This window comes from Bombina bombina, chromosome 4 (genome assembly GCF_027579735.1).
Source record: "Bombina bombina isolate aBomBom1 chromosome 4, aBomBom1.pri, whole genome shotgun sequence".
Taxonomy (NCBI): domain Eukaryota; kingdom Metazoa; phylum Chordata; class Amphibia; order Anura; family Bombinatoridae; genus Bombina; species Bombina bombina.
The window spans coordinates 31,890,310-31,902,584 of record NC_069502.1 but is presented as its reverse complement, the minus strand read 5'-3'; the positions used below and the strand labels follow the sequence as shown (position 1 = coordinate 31,902,584).

Genomic DNA, 12,275 nt, shown 5'->3' with positions numbered 1-12,275 from the left:
GTGCTTTATACAAAATCATAACCACCACAAAAAAGGGCGGGCCTCATGGACTCTTGCTAATATGAAAGAAATGAATTTATCAGGTAAGTTCTTACATAAATTATGTTTTCTTTCATGTAATTAGCAAGAGTCCATGAGCTAGTGACGTATGGGATAATGACTACCCAAGATGTGGATCTTTCCACACAAGAGTCACTAGAGAGGGAGGGATAAAATAAAGACAGCCAATTCCTGCTGAAAATAATCCACACCCAAAATAAAGTTTAACGAAAAACATAAGCAGAAGATTCAAACTGAAACCGCTGCCTGAAGTACTTTTCTACCAAAAACTGCTTCAGAAGAAGAAAATACATCAAAATGGTAGAATTTAGTAAAAGTATGCAAAGAGGACCAAGTTGCTGCTTTGCAGATCTGGTCAACCGAAGCTTCATTCCTAAACGCCCAGGAAGTAGAAACTGACCTAGTAGAATGAGCTGTAATTCTCTGAGGCGGAGTTTTACCCGACTCAACATAGGCAAGATGAATTAAAGATTTCAACCAAGATGCCTAAGAAATGGCAGAAGCTTTCTGGCCTTTTCTAAAACCGGAAAAGATAACAAATAGACTAGAAGTCTTACGAAAAGATTTCGTAGCTTCAACATAATATTTCAAAGCTCTAACAACATCCAAAGAATGCAACGATTTCTCCTTAGAATTCTTAGGATTAGGACATAATGAAGGAACCACAATTTCTCTACTAATGTTGTTGGAATTCACAACTTAGGTAAAAATTCAAAAGAAGTTCGCAACACCGCCTTATCCTGATGAAAAATCAGAAAAGGAGACTCACAAGAAAGAGCAGATAATTCAGAAACTCTTCTGGCAGAAGAGATGGCCAAAAGGAACAAAACTTTCCAAGAAAGTAATTTAATGTCCAATGAATGCATAGGTTCAAACGGAGGAGCTTGAAGAGCTCCCAGAACCAAATTCAAACTCCAAGGAGGAGAAATTGACTTAATGACAGGTTTTATACGAACCAAAGCTTGTACAAAACAATGAATATCAGGAAGAATAGCAATCTTTCTGTGAAAAAGAACAGAAAGAGCAGAGATTTGTCCTTTCAAAGAACTTGCGGACAAACCCTTATCTAAACCATCCTGAAGAAACTGTAAAATTCTCGGTATTCTAAAAGAATGCCAGGAAAAATGATGAGAAAGACACCAAGAAATATAAGTCTTCCAGACTCTATAATATATCTCTCGAGATACAGATTTACGAGCCTGTAACATAGTATTAATCACAGAGTCAGAGAAACCTCTTTGACCAAGAATCAAGCGTTCAATCTCCATACCTTTAAATTTAAGGATTTCAGATCCTGATGGAAAAAAGGACCTTGTGACAGAAGGTCTGGTCTTAACGGAAGAGTCCACGGACGGCAAGAGGCCATCCGGACAAGATCCGCATACCAAAACCTGTGAGGCCATGCCGGAGCTACCAGCAGAACAAACGAGCATTCCTTCAGAATCTTGGAGATTACTCTTGGAAGAAGAACTAGAGGCGGAAAGATATAGGCAGGATGATACTTCCAAGGAAGAGATAATGCATCCACTGCCTCCGCCTGAGGATCCCGGGATCTGGACAGATACCTGGGAAGTTTCTTGTTTAGATGGGACGCCATCAGATCTATTTCTGGAAGTTCCCACATTTGAACAATCTGAAGAAATACCTCTGGGTGAAGAGACCATTCGCCCGGATGCAACGTTTGGCGACTGAGATAATCCGCTTCCCAATTGTCTACACCTGGGATATGAACCGCAGAGATTAGACAGGAGCTGGATTCCGCCCAAACCAAAATTCGAGATACTTCTTTCATAGCCAGAGGACTGTGAGTCCCTCCTTGATGATTGATGTATGCCACAGTTGTGACATTGTCTGTCTGAAAACAAATGAACGATTCTCTCTTCAGAAGAGGCCAAAACTGAAGAGCTCTGAAAATTGCACGGAGTTCCAAAATATTGATCGGTAATCTCACCTCCTGAGATTCCCAAACTCCTTGTGCCGTCAGAGATCCCCACACAGCTCCCCAACCTGTGAGACTTGCATCTGTTGAAATTACAGTCCAAGTCGGAAGCACAAAAGAAGCCCCCTGAATTAAACGATGGTGATCTGTCCACCATGTTAGAGAGTGTCGAACAATCGGTTTTAAAGATATTAATTGAGATATCTTCGTGTAATCCTTGCACCATTGCTTCAGCATACAGAGCTGAAGAGGTCGCATGTGAAAACGAGCAAAGGGGATCGCGTCCGATGCAGCAGTCATAAGACCTAGAATTTCCATGCATAAGGCTACCGAAGGGAATGATTGTGACTGAAGGTTTCGACAAGCTGCAATCAACTTTAGACGTCTCTTGTCTGTTAAAGACAGAGTCATGGACACTGAATCCATCTGGAAACCCAGAAAAGTTACCCTTGTCTGAGGAATCAAAGAACTTTTTGGTAAATTGATCCTCCAACCATGATCTTGAAGAAACAACACAAGTCGATTCGTATGAGATTCTGCTAAATGTAAAGACTGAGCAAGTACCAAGATATCGTCCAAATAAGGAAATACCACAATACCCTGTTCTCTGATTACAGACAGCAGGGCACCGAGAACCTTTGTAAAAATTCTTGGAGCTGTAGCTAGGCCAAACGGCAGAGCCACAAATTGGTAATGCTTGTCCAGAAACGAGAATCTCAGGAACTGATAATGATCTGGATGAATCAGAATATGCAGATATGCATCCTGTAAATCTATTGTGGACATATAATTCCCTTGCTGAACAAAAGGTAAGATAGTCCTTACAGTTACCATCTTGAACGTTGGTATCCTTACATAACGATTCAATATTTTTAGATCCAGAACTGGTCTGAAAGAATTCTCCTTCTTTGGTACAATGAAGAGATTTGAATAAAACCCCATCCCCTGTTCCGGAACTGGAACTGGAATAATTACTCCAGTCAACTCTAGATCTGAAACACATTTCAGAAATGCTTGAGCTTTTACTGGATTTACTGGGACACGGGAAAGAAAAAATCTCTTTGCAGGAGGTCTCAACTTGAAACCAATTCTGTACCCTTCTGAAACAATGCTCTGAATCCAAAGATTGTGAACAGAATTGATCCAAATTTCCTTGAAAAAACGTAACCTGCCCCCTACCAGCTGAGCTGGAATGAGGGCCGCACCTTCATGTGGACTTAGAAGCAGGCTTTGCCTTTCTAGCTGGCTTGGATTTATTCCAGACTGGAGATGGTCTCCAAACTGAAACTGCTCCTGAGGATGAAGGATCAGGCTTTTGTTCTTTGTTGAAACGAAAGGAACGAAAACGATTATTAGCCCTGTTTTTACCTTTAGATTTTTTATCCTGTGGTAAAAAAGTTCCTTTCCCACCAGTAACAGTTGAAATAATGGAATCCAACTGAGAACCAAATAATTGTTACCCTGGAAAGAAATGGAAAGTAAAGTTGATTTAGAAGCCATATCAGCATTCCAAGTTTTAAGCCATAAAGCTCTTCTAGCTAAAATAGCTAGAGACATAAACCTGACATCAACTCTGATAATATCAAAAATGGCATCACAGATAAAATTATTAGCATGCTGAAGAAGAATAATAATATCATGAGAATCACGATGTGTTACTTGTTGCGCTAAAGTTTCCAACCAAAATGTTGAAGATGCAGCAACATCAGCCAAAGATATAGCAGGTCTAAGAAGATTACCTGAACACAGATAAGCTTTTCTTAGAAAGGATTCAATTTTCCTATCTAGAGGATCCTTAAACGAAGTACCATCTGACGTAGGAATAGTAGTACGTTTAGCAAGGGTAGAAATAGCCCCATCAACTTTAGGGATCTTGTCCCAAAATTCTAATCTGTCAGACGGCACAGGATATAATTGCTTAAAACGTTTAGAAGGAGTAAATGAATTACCCAAATTATCCCATTCTTTGGAAATTACTGCAGAAATAGCATTAGGAACAGGAAAAACTTCTGGAATAACCACAGGAGCTTTAAATACCTTATCTAAACGTTTAGAATTAGTATCAAGAGGACCAGAATCCTCTATTTCTAAAGCAATTAGTACTTCTTTAAGTAAAGAACGAATAAATTCCATTTTAAATAAATATGAAGATTTATCAGCATCAACCTCTGAGACAGAATCCTCTGAACCAGAGGAATCATCAGAATCAGAATGATGATGTTCATTTAAAAATTCATCTGTAGGGAGAGAAGTTTTAAAAGATTTTTTACGTTTACTAGAAGGAGAAATAACAGACATAGCCTTCTTTATGGATTCAGAAACAAAATCTCTTATATTATCAGGAACATTCTGCACCTTAGATGTTGAAGGAACTGCAACAGGCAATGGTACTTTACTAAAGGAAATATTATCTGCTTTAACAAGTTTGTCATGACAATCAATACAAACAACAGCTGGAGGAATAGCTACCAAAAGTTTACAGCAGATACACTTAGCTTTGGTAGATTCAGCACTTGACAGCGATTTTCCTGTAGTATCTTCTGACTCAGATGCAACGTGAGACATCTTGCAATATGTAAGAGAAAAAACAACATATAAAGCAAAATTGATCAAATTCCTTAAATGACAGTTTCAGGAATGGGAAAAAATGCCAAAGAACAAGCTTCTAGCAACCAGAAGCAATAAAAAATGAGACTTAAATAATGTGGAGACAAAAGCGACGCCCATATTTTTTCGCGCCAAATAAGACGCCCACATTATTTGGCGCCTAAATGCTTTTTGGCGCCAAAAATGACGCCACATCCTGAACGCCAACATTTTTGGCGCAAAATAACGTCAAAAAATGACGCAACTTCCGGCGACACGTATGACGCCGGAAACGGAAATAGAATTTTTGCGCCAAAAAAGTCAGCGCCAAGAATGACGCAATAAAATGAAGCATTTTCAGCCCCCGCGAGCCTAACAGCCCACAGGGAAAAAGTCAAATTTTAAGGTAAGAAAAATGTTAATTTAAAATGCATTATACCAAATATGAAACTGACTGTCTGAAAATAAGGAAAGTTGAACATTCTGAGTCAAGGCAAATAAATGTTTGAATACATATATTTAGAACTTTATAAACAAAGTGCCCAACCATAGCTTGGAGTGTCACAGAAAATAAGACTTACTTACCCCAGGACACTCATCTACATATAGCATATAGCCAAACCAGTACTGAAACGAGAATCAGCAGAGGTAATGGTATATATAAGAGTATATCGTCGATCTGAAAAGGGAGGTAAGAGATGAATCTCTACGACCGATAACAGAGAACCTATGAAATAGACCCCGTAGAAGGAGATCACTGCATTCAAATAGGCAATACTCTCCTCACATCCCTCTGACATTCACTGCACGCTGAGAGGAAAACCGGGCTCCAACTTGCTGCGGAGCGCATATCAACGTAGAATCTAGCACAAACTTACTTCACCACCTCCATCGGAGGCAAAGTTTGTAAAACTGAATTGTGGGTGTGGTGAGGGGTGTATTTATAGGCATTTTGAGGTTTGGGAAACTTTGCCCCTCCTGGTAGGAATGTATATCCCATACGTCACTAGCTCATGGACTCTTGCTAATTACATGAAAGAAATATAGGTTTTACAAACCTAATAATAAATCTTCCTTGAAACAAACAGACTTACGAGCCTGCAACATAGTATTAATCACTGAGTCAGAGAAACCTCTATGACTAAGCACTAAACGTTCAATTTCCATGCCTTTAAATTTAGTGATTTGAGATCCTGATGGAAAAGACGGCCCTTGAGACAGAAAGTCTGGCCTTAAAGGAAGTGACCAAGGTTGAAAACTGGACATCCGGACAAGAGCTGCATACCAAAACCTGTGAGGCCATGCTGGTGCTATCAGAAACACATGTGATTGTTCCATTATGATCTTGCAGATAACCCTTGGAAGAAGAACTAGAGGTGGAAAAATATAAGCAAGTTGGTAAGACCAAGTAATGGAAAGGTATCTGGGAAGTTTCCCGTTTAGATGTGAAGCCATCATATTTATTTCTGGAATACCCCACATCTGTACAATCTGAAAAAACACATCTGGATGGAGAGACCACTCCCCTGGATGTAAAGTCTGACGGCTGAGATAATCCGCTTCCCAATTGTCTACATCTGGAAAATGAATTGTAGAAATCAGATAGGAGTTGAATTCCGCCCAAGAAAGTATCCGTGATACTTCTTTCATTGCCAAAGGACTGCGAGTCCCTCCCTAATGATTGGCATATGCCCCAGTTGTGATATTGTCGGTCTGAAAGCAAATGAACAGCTCTCTCTTTAATAGAGGCCAAGCCCCGAAGAGCCCTGAAAATAGCACGGAGTTCTAAAATATTGATTAGTAACCCTGCCTCTTGAGGTTTAAAAACCCCTTATGCTGTCAGAGACCCCCAAACAGCTCCCCAACCTGAAAGACTTGCATCTGTCGAGACTACAGTCCAGGAAGGTCGAACAAAAGAGGCCCCTTGAATAATCCGATGATGGTCCAACCACCAAGACAGAGAGTTGAATGTTGGGATTTAAGTATATCAATTGTGATATCAGAGTATAATCCCAGCACCATTGATTCAACATGCAAAGCTGCAGAGGTCTCAAATGAAAACGAGCAAAGAGGATCGCGTCCGATGCCCCAACCATATCTTCGAAGAAACAACACTAGTTGATTTGTGTGAGATTCTGCTAAATGAAAAGATTGAGCCAGTACCAAGATATCGTCCAAATAAGGAAACACCGCAATACCCTGCTCTCTGATTACAAATAGAAGGGAACCAAGAACCTTTGAAAAGATTCTTAAGGCTGTTGCTAGGCCAAATGGAAGAGCGACAAATTGGTAATGCTTGTCTAGAAAATAGAATCTCAGAAACCGATAGTGATCTGGATGAATCGGAATATGAAGATAAGCGTCCTGTAAGTCTATTGTGGACATGTAATGACCTTGCTGAACAAAAAGGTAGAATAGTCCTTATAGTCACCATCTTCAAAGTTGGGACCCTTACAAAATGATTCAAAAATTTCAGATCCAGAACTGGTCTGAATTAATTTTCTTTCTTTGGGACAATGATTAGATTTGAATAAAACCCCAGACCCTGTTCCTGAAGCGGAACTGGTATAATTACCCCTGAAAGCTCCAGATCTGAAACACACTTCAGAAAAGCATCTTCTCACAGGAGGTCTATAACAGCATTATTGCGCCCTCGCAAGCCTAGTTTGCCCACGAAAATAAGGAAAAGCAAGTCAAATTGGAAAAAAATACTAAACCCCAGGTAAAAAATAACTTCCTAAAACATGATTCCCAGACTGAAACTGTTAGACTGCAAAGGAAAATACACATAGATCTGACTCATGGCAAATATAAGTAACACATAGATCTGACTCATCGCAAATATAAGTAAATACATACATTTAAAGCATAAAGCACCAAACATAGCTGAGAGTGTCTTAAAAATTGCTAAATACTTACCGAAAAGACACCCATCCACATATAGCAGACAGCCAAACCAGTACTGAAAACTATCAGCAGAGGCAATGGTATAAGAGTATATCATCAATCTGAAAAGGGAGGTCGGAGATGAATCCCTACGACCGATAACAGAGAACCCTTGAAAAGATTTCCCATGAGTGAAACCATAAAATTCAACAGGCAATACTCTCTTCACGTCCCTCTGACAAACACTGTACTCTGAGAGAAATTGGGCTTCAGAATGCTTAGAAGCGCTCATCATAGAAGAAATCATAGAAATCAAGCACAAACTTACTTCACCACCTCCATAGGAGGCAAAGTTTGTAAAACTAAGGCATGAGTGTGGTGGGAAGTGTATTTATAGGCATTTTGAGGTTTGGTAAACTTTGCCCCCTCCTGGTAGGAATGTATATCAAATACGTCACTAGCTCATGGACTCTTGCCATTAAATGAAAGAAATGTTGTTTATTTAATACAGTGTAAATGTGGCAGTCAGTATGTAGGTGAATCAACTAGACCCCTCAGGGAGCGGATTCGTGAGCACATCTCATAAATTGAAAATGCAGATAAAGACAAGACTAAAGACCTACTGTCCTTAAACATTTAAAAAAAAAAATTGTAAACGGGGCAATTTGAAACATTTTTCTTATATAGGGATAGCGAAATTAGTGGATAGGAGTATTTGCAATCCAAATGGATATTTAATTTGGATACCCTAATTTCCAATAGCCTTAATTTGGAGATGGATCTATCAGTTTTTCTGAAGTAATGTTATGATATATGTTTGATCTTAAGCCGTTTGATCTTAAGCTGCTAATAAGTTTATTTTATGTGAGATTTTTTAGACCTATAAATACTAGTAAATATAGGAATTATTGTGAATTATCATGAAGTGTTTTGGTCTCTCTCTCTCTATTAAATGCAATTTTTTATTCAATTATTTACGGTTTACAGATGCTAAATTAATGTGATTAATCGCAACTTATTGTCATGAATATCTTGTTTAAGATTGGTATAATGTATTTTTATCGCCATTCAGGAGTGTGTGTGTGTGTATATGTATGTATGTGTATATATATATATATATATATATATATATATATATATATATATATATATATATATATATATATATATATATATATATATATATATATATATATATATATCTATCTATATATATATATATCTATCTATATATATATATATATCTATCTATATATATATCTATATATCTATCTGATATTACTTGGATATTAATGCTATATGGGCGGATTAAATACCAATAATTTTGAATGCACCTTTTTGGGTATTTAAGGAGACGGATGGCAAAGGATGGACATAGGCTTGACAAAGGCTCTGTGTGAGCTGAAACGCGTTGCCATTATTTCGCTTGATTTGTGTTCAGGAGAGGAAACCATACACCTTGTGACGTATCCACAGCTGAAGGATGATTCCGGGAAGTACAGGGGAGCAGAGCTAGTGGCTTTCTTCTGTGTTTGTTTCTTTAGGAATCCCAGAGCGGAAAACGCTGGATATAATCTACAATTCCTACCTTTAAAGAGACACTGAACCCAAATGTTTTCTTTCATGACTCAGATAGAGCAGCAATTTTAAGCAACTTTCTAATTTACTCCTATTATCAATTTTTCTTCGTTCTCTCGCAATCTTTATTTGAAAATCAGGAATGTAAATCTTAGCAGCCAAACCATTTTAGGTTTAGCACCATGGATAGCGCTTGCTTATTAGAGGCTGACATTTACCCACCAATAAGCAAGTAAAACCCAGGTTCTTAACCAAAAATGGGCCAGCTCCTATGCATTACATTCCTGCTTTTTAAATAAAGATAAAAAAAGAACAAAGAATAATTGATAATAGGAGTAAATTAGAAAGTTGATTAAATTTGCATTTTCTATCTGAATCATTAAAGAAAAAAAAAATGCGTTTAGTGTCCATTTAAGGACTTAAGGATACAAATACTCGGAGCTCCATAGTGTATATAAAATTCATGGATAGTCATCTGTGAAAACCATGTGACACAGTGTGTAACTCATGTAAATCTATTGTGTAACAACTATGCGGCATGGTGTGTAACTCATACAAATCCATCATGTAATAACCATGTGCTATGGTGTGTATCTCAAGTAAAGCCAGTGTGTGATAACCATGTGCCCCTATGTGTAACTCATGGAAAGCCATCATATAATAATGTTCAATGTTGCGTGACTCATGAAAGCCCTCATTAGATAACCATGTGCCACTATGTGTAACTCATGGAAAGCCATCATATGATAATGTTCTATGTTGCGTGACTCATGAAAGCCCTCATTAGATAACCATGTGCCACTATGTGTAACTCATGGAAAGCCATCATATAATAATGTTCAATGTTGCGTGACTCATGAAAGCCCTCATTAGATAACCATGTGCCACTATGTGTAACTCATGGAAAGCCATCATATAATAATGTTCAATGTTGCGTGACTCATGAAAGCCCTCATTAGATAACCATGTGCCACTATGTGTAACTCATGGAAAGCCATCATATGATAATGTTCTATGTTGCGTGACTCATGCAAAGCCCTCATTAGATAACCATGTGCCACTATATATAACTCATGGAAAGCCATCATATAATAATGTTCTATGTTGCGTGACTCATGCAAAGCCCTCATTAGATAACCATGTGCCACTATGTGTAACTCATGGAAAGCCATCATATAATAATGTTCTATGTTGCGTGACTCATGCAAAGCCCTCATTAGATAACCATTTGCCACTATGTGTAACTCATGGAAAGCCATCATATGATAATGTTCTATGTTGCGTGACTCATGCAAACCCCTCATTAGATAACCATGTGCCACTATGTGTAACTCATGGAAAGCCATCATATAATAATGTTCTATGTTGCGTGACTCATGCAAAGCCCTCATTAGATAACCATGTGCCACTATATATAACTCATGGAAAGCCATCATATAATAATGTTCTATGTTGCGTGACTCATGCAAAGCCCTCATTAGATAACCATGTGCCACTATGTGTAACTCATGGAAAGCCATCATATAATAATGTTCTATGTTGCGTGACTCATGCAAAGCCCTCATTAGATAACCATTTGCCACTATGTGTAACTCATGGAAAGCCATCATATAATAATGTTCTATGTTGCGTGACTCATGCAAAGCCCTCATTAGATAACCATGTGCCACTATGTGCAACTCATGGAAAGCCATCATATGATAATGTTCTATGTTGTGTGACTCATGCAAAGCCCTCATTAGATAACCATGTGCTATGTGTGAGCGGTGTGTTCGTAATTGCCACCCCTATTACACCTGCAGCGTAACACACTCACCAGCTGTTATGATCTGCACCTTCCATGGATGTTTGCCCAGTAGCTTCTGATATCCCCTCCACAAAGCTGCCATTCCGCCTGCAGAGAGTAGCACATATTCATCACTAGTTACAGCCATGTAACAATAACACACACCTGTGATATCACTACAGCAGGATCATCACTAGTTACAGCTGTGTAACAATAACACACACCTGTGATATCACTACAGCAGGATTATCACTAGTTACAGCTGTGTAACAATAACACACACCTGTAATATCTCTACAGCAGGATTATCACTAGTTACAGCTGTGTAACAATAACACACACCTGTGATATCACTACAGCAGGATTATCACTAGTTACAGCCGTGTAACAATAACACACACCTGTGATATCACTACAGCAGGATTATCACTAGTTACAGCAGTGTAACAATAACACACACCTGTGATATCACTACAGCAGGATTATCACTAGTTACAGCCGTGTAACAATAACACACACCTGTGATATTATCACTACAACAGGATTATCTCTAGTTACAGCCGTGTAACAATAACACACACCTGTGATATTATCACTACAGCAGGATCATCACTAGTTACAGCCGTGTAACAATAACACACACCTGTGATATCACTACATCAGGATTATCACTAGTTACAGCTGTGTAACAATAACACACACCTGTGATATCACTACAGCAGGCTTATCACTAGTTACAGCCGTGTAACAATAACACACACCTGTGATATTATCACTACAGCAGGATCATCACTAGTTACAGCCGTGTAAAAATAACACACACCTGTGATATTATCACTACAGCAGGATCATCACTAGTTACAGCCGTGTAATAATAACACACACCTGTGATATCACTACAGCAGGATTATCACTAGTTACAGCTGTGTAACAATAACACACACCTGTGACATTATCACTACAGTAGGATTATCACTAGTTACAGCCGTGTAAAAACACACACCTGTGATATCACTACAGCAGGATTATCACTAGTTACAGCTGTGTAACAATAACAAACACCTGTGATATTATCACTACAGCAGGATTATCACTAGTTACAGCCGTGTAACAATAACACAAACCTGTGATATTATCACTACAGCAGGATTATCACTAGTTACAGCCGTGTAACAATAACACAAACCTGTGATATTATCACTACAGCAGGATTATCACTAGTTACAGCCGTGTAACAATAACACACACCTGTGATATCACTACAGCAGGATTATCACTAGTTACAGCCGTGTAACAATAACACACACCTGTGATATCACTACAGCAGGATTATCACTAGTTACAGCCGTGTAACAATAACACACACCTGTGATATCACTACAGCAGGATTATCACTAGTTACAGCCGTGTAACAATAACACACACCTGTGATATCACTAC

The 12,275-nt window shown here is 38.5% G+C and overlaps 1 protein-coding gene across 2 annotated transcripts in view; it reads right to left on the bottom strand.

The window, feature by feature from the left end:
• Positions 1-12,275, bottom strand: part of MPV17 (mitochondrial inner membrane protein MPV17) — a 128,841-nt gene that overhangs the window by 78,324 nt on the left and 38,242 nt on the right. For both annotated transcript variants that reach the window (XM_053709451.1, XM_053709452.1), the window contains exon 2: positions 10,866-10,943. In XM_053709451.1, the coding sequence (XP_053565426.1) occupies positions 10,866-10,938 (73 nt within the window). In that variant the 5' untranslated portion in view covers positions 10,939-10,943. The remainder of the gene's footprint in view (positions 1-10,865; positions 10,944-12,275) is intronic.